The 5,291-nt window shown below is 33.7% G+C and overlaps 1 protein-coding gene across 1 annotated transcript; it reads left to right on the forward strand.

The window, feature by feature from the left end:
- The first annotated feature begins 2,818 nt into the window (after positions 1-2,818).
- On the forward strand, positions 2,819-4,647 carry LOC11412982 (UPF0481 protein At3g47200). Its single transcript, XM_003618414.4, has one exon. It carries the CDS (start codon positions 3,145-3,147, stop codon positions 4,486-4,488), a length of 1,344 nt encoding a protein of 447 aa, XP_003618462.2. The 5' UTR covers positions 2,819-3,144; the 3' UTR covers positions 4,489-4,647.
- The last annotated feature ends 644 nt before the right edge of the window (positions 4,648-5,291 follow it).

A 5,291-nucleotide genomic window follows, 5' to 3' on the forward strand; every position in this document is an offset into this window, starting at 1 on the left:
GATTTCACGGCCCAATCATAAACGAGCCGGGCCGGGCTGGCCCATTTCTATAGTCGGGCCTCTCGGGCTCGGGCCGGGCTGGGCCGGGCCGGCCCATTTGACACCTCTAGGTATATGGTTGCTTTGGAGCAGTGTTATTACCCTCATGAGTCATATATTACTGATTATGTTGTCTTCGATTACCTTATAAATACCGGTACGGATGTGGATATACTTGTTCGGAGCAAAATACTGGAAAATTTGCTTGGAGACAGTCATTCTGCTGCTAAATTGTTTAATGATCTTTGCGAAAATGTTAATATCAGTTCTCATTTCTCTATTCTTTGCAAAGATTTAAATGATTTTTATAGTAATCCTTGGCATGAGTTGAACTTGAAGGCTTCTCTCAGGCATGATCGTTGCAATACGATCCTAGGCAAATTGCTGCTTCCGTTGCTGGAATCTTGCTATTTTTATTATTATTATCACCGATGTACGTTGTATGTTTCAATATATAGTTTCATTATCTTTTGTGTGTTGTGTGTTAGATAATAAAATATTGGACATTTATGTTGCTAAGTTAGTAGTATATTAGGTTTTATACATATTCTCTTGTAATCTTTTGTAATGTTAAGCTATTGATATTCCATGAAACCTTAGTCTAAGTTGTTCTTACTCTCTCTTTATTTTGCATTTGTATTATTTACATTGTGTACTTAGATTGAAATTGTAAGTTCATATAAATTGGTGTTCTGCCAAATAAAAAAGCAACTTTATCATGTTGCATTGTTGTTGAATATTTTCTGCAGGTTTAACAATTATTTTTGGAAGAGATGTACTATATTTTTGTTGAATGTTTTCCGGTATCATCATTGGTTTCGAAAAGGTTGAAAAACGGTTTCCGTGTAATATTTTATACCCAAGAAAGATATAAAAATATTACAACCAATTAATTCATATAAGCCAATGAACCAAAATTCTCCAATATTACTCATGTACGGTTTGGGGTTCGAATCTCGGACACCACAAAAAAAAAAACTAGGTTCATAAGCAAAACCATGCAACTCAAACCCATCATATATAACCTCATAACCAGCACAAGAACAAGGTGGAATCCACTGCAAACTGAACATAAAGTATGTTTCAACCCAAACATTTCCACATCCTTGTAAACTCCTAACCCTTAAACTCTGGAACATTCAAGTTACTCTTCTCAACAGCAGCAACAAGTAACAAATTTACTTTGCATTCAACCAAATTAGACGACCTTAAAAACCTCCTCATAGATGCTTTAGTTTTGAACCAAGTTTGTGTTCCAACATCATAAGCTAAAACACTAAAAAGAACTAATGGGAAAAAAGGTGGGTGGAAGGAACAATACGGTTGTGCTAATATATAAGGTAGGTTGAAGCAAATGTAAGTTATCTAATAGATGTAATGTAAGGAAGGTGGATGGAAGTAAATGTAGCAATGAGAAAGGCTAGAAACATTATATTTTGAACACTATTTTTAACATTTACTTTTTATCGAATAAAATTTATGTGGTTTTGATGACAGATCATTTTACATTATTCTAAAATAGATGAGTATTAGAACAATTGCATATGCTTTTTGGGATATTTTGTAATGTTTTCTTTTTGAGTCATGTAATTTTATTCTTTCCAAAACATAACAATTATATGGTGTACAAAAAAAGCAACAAAAAAAAAAAAACCTTGTAAAAGAATAGAAGAAAGCCACTTGTGACATTATGGTTGACCAATTTCACCAACCACAATGTCACCTAAATGTTATTCCAATTAAGGGAAATACTTATATGCATGACAAAATATTTCGTTGTATTTGCACAAAAGTCATTTGATCTTGGCTCTCTTAATTTTTTTTTTTTTGAAGCAAACTGACCCATTAATTTAATGATCCACTTTTCCAAAAAGAAATCACAAATTAAGGATCATGTGGTGGTGAATGGTGCATTTCCAAATCATATACTGAGTGTGTTTTGCTTTTCTAATACTACTAGTATTTATCTTCATTTTTTTTGACAAAAGATACATTTATCTTATCTTGTTTTATTTGAATCATGATGAATAAAAAGGCTTGTAAACCGTTGCTGTGAAGTATTTGGGTGTTTTGACATGTTTATTTTTACAAAGCAAAGAATTTGTATTCATGTCGTGCTTGTCGTGCAAATTGGATGTCGTGCTATATAGCACGGCTCTCCAATTAATGTCATATATTCTAAAAATGTGTGTATTTATATCATATATTTATAAAAATTGTAGTTATCATTTATTATAGCAAATGGAGAGAATCTCAACTCGTGGTGTGAATTTGTTTTTTAGGTATATATCATAAATTTTTCTCATAAACAATAGCATTAATCCATTTAGCCATCTTACGCACAGACAAGAATTCTCTCCAATGGCTTTTTTACTGCATTCGGTCCAGTGATAATCTCAGCTATTAAATTGCTTTTTTAATGATTATTATAGAGGCTAATGAAATAAAATATGTGGCTGAGATCCCACAGGACTCTCCAGTCACTGGAGTAGATCTGCTCCCCTTACGCTACACCTTTCTTCCAATAAAAGGACCATGATTGGCTCTATTAAGCCACCACCTTGCTCTCTATGATTCCATTGACCTATGAACGACAAATATTGCAAATGGTACAATATGCATTTAACTTGGGGAATCTTTTCATTAGTTTATGCTAGTAAATGAATGTCCCTAACACCATAAAAAATTCTAAATTTCCTTGTCCTCTATGCTTTTTAAAAGATGCTGCATTTTCTTTTTATAAACCATATTGAGCCATGTGTGAAGTAATGATGAAATGAAATTATGTCATTAAAACATGGTACAAAATAATAACTTCCTCGTGAGTCTTTCTTTATTCTTTCCATGTAGATCTCCCTATAACTACCTCGTGATTACTTAGACTGTCGTTAGAAATTTGTTGATCTCTGTTATAAGGTTTTTCTATTATGTGTGAGCCTTTGTGTGCCTAATAAGATGCTGCTCTCATGTGTTTTGTTTTGTATCATAATTATTTAGAAGAGTGACAGCAAGGGGCTTCTCTGTCATTTTGTTTTTAGTTGTTTTTTTGGCTTTCTCTTAGTACTGCTCTCAGTCTTCTTGTGCTGGGTTCTTATTTCAATATATATGCTGATTTCAGTTTTCAATACATCCACAATATTATATAACAAGGATACGAGGGAGTGCCAAAAGACCAAGCTTTTCATTTCCTTGCTGACTCTCAAGATGTCATCCTTGGTGGATATCAATGCGATGCTCGACAGCGCAGAGCCACCTCCAACCAAGGACCGTTGCATCTACAAGGTCCCCTCTGTTATTCGCACAGTCAACGAAAACGCATACACCCCCAATGTCGTTTCCATTGGCCCCTTTCACCACGGTCACCTAGGCCTCCATCTCCAAAACATGGAACGTCAGAAGCTCATTCACTTCAAAGCTTTTCTTCAACGAACCGAGGCATCTTTAAACGACTTGGTCTGCTACGTAGATTCTATCTTATCTGATTTCAAACACTGTTATTCTGAACCCCTACCATTTTCTCATAATGAACTTGTTAAGTTAATCTTAATCGATTCCGCTTTTATAATTCAACTTTTTTGGAGAAAATATTATGGTGGGGCTCTCTTTCAACCTTGGTTAAAAAGTCTTATATTATATGATGTACTGTTACTTGAAAATCAGCTTCCCTTTTTCGTTATTGAAAAAATTTACAGTCGTTCATGTTCCATATACAAAAGTGTTCCTTCTTTTCTTGAACTCACTATCCATTACTTTAAAAAATTGAATAAATCAAAATTGTCTTTTGATAATGGTGATATTAGTATAAGGCACTTCACTGATCTGATTAGGATATTTCATTTGCAACATCCTATTGAAAGTCGGCCGAGTAGAGTCAAGATCGAAAAACGGATAATACATATACAGACTGCAACTCAGTTGGTAGAAGCTGGAGTTAGGTTTCAAGTGAAAACTAAAAGTAAGTGTTTATATGACTTGAGGTTTTCGGGAGGAGTTCTTGAAATTCCTCAATTAATAGTTCATGATCGGACGACCGAAATTTTGTTTCGGAATATGATTGCTTTGGAGCATTGTCATTACCCTCATGAGTCATATATTCTTGATTATGTTCTTGTTTTGGATTACCTTATAAATAATGGTAAGGATGTGGATGTACTTATTCAGAAGCAAATACTAGAAAACTTGCTTGGAGACGGTCAATCTATGGCTATCTTGTTTAATGGTCTTTGCAAAAATGTTGTAAAATCTAAACTCAGTTATCATTTCGTAAGTCTTTCCAATGAATTGGATGCTTTTTGTAATAATCCTAGGAATAAGTTGAAGGCCACTCTCAGGCGTGATTATGGCAATACTCCTTGGAAAATTGCTGCTTCCGTTGCTGGAGTCTTACTACTTGTTCTCACTATAATTCAAACAGTTTGTTCTGTCTTGCAAATAGTACAAGCATCCTAGTCATTTCTTTCATTGTTGAGTTCATAATTATTGTTATTCTCATTATCACCCATGTACGTTGTTTGTTTCAATGGTTTCATTATATTTCGTGTGTTGTGTACTTAGATTGAAATTGTAATTTCATATAAATAAAGCAACTTGATCATGTTGTATTGTTGTTAAACAAAATTGGTCTGAAATTAAAGTGTTGTTCGCAAAATCTAGGGGTGCAGGTAAAAACTCCTAACTAATCTGGTATTATCGTTGGTTTCGAAAAGGTTGAAAAACAATTTCCGTGTAATATTTTATACCCATGAAAGATATAAAAATATTACAACCAATTAATTCATATAAACCAACGAACCAAAATTCTCCAACATTTTGAAGAATTGATAATTAAGTAGAGGAGTAACAGGTGTAGCAAACCTAGGCTCATAAGCAAAATCATGCAACTCAAACCCATAATATTTAACCTCATATAGTCCCTTACCTTTTTCCATCTCAAGCATTCTAGCAAATTGTGTTAAAACACAGTACAAAAGTGATAGAAGCTTCATTATTGAAGAATCAACAAGAGGAACATGATGCACTGCAGTTGCTTGTGGCACAAGATATAGAACCCCAAGCTAGTTTAGACTTAGTTACATAGAATATATAACTTCCTGATTTGTAGGAAAGTTAGGACATAATATAGTAGAGATAGTTCATAGTAGCATACAGTGTAAAAGCAATAACAAACTATATAAACAGCTTGTAACCACTTTCCATAATCAATGAGAAATTATTCATTCTCTTCAATATTCCTTTTCTGGTTTTCTCTCTTT

The sequence above is a fragment of the Medicago truncatula genome, chromosome 6, assembly GCF_003473485.1.
Source record: "Medicago truncatula cultivar Jemalong A17 chromosome 6, MtrunA17r5.0-ANR, whole genome shotgun sequence".
Classification (NCBI taxonomy): Eukaryota; Viridiplantae; Streptophyta; class Magnoliopsida; order Fabales; family Fabaceae; genus Medicago; species Medicago truncatula.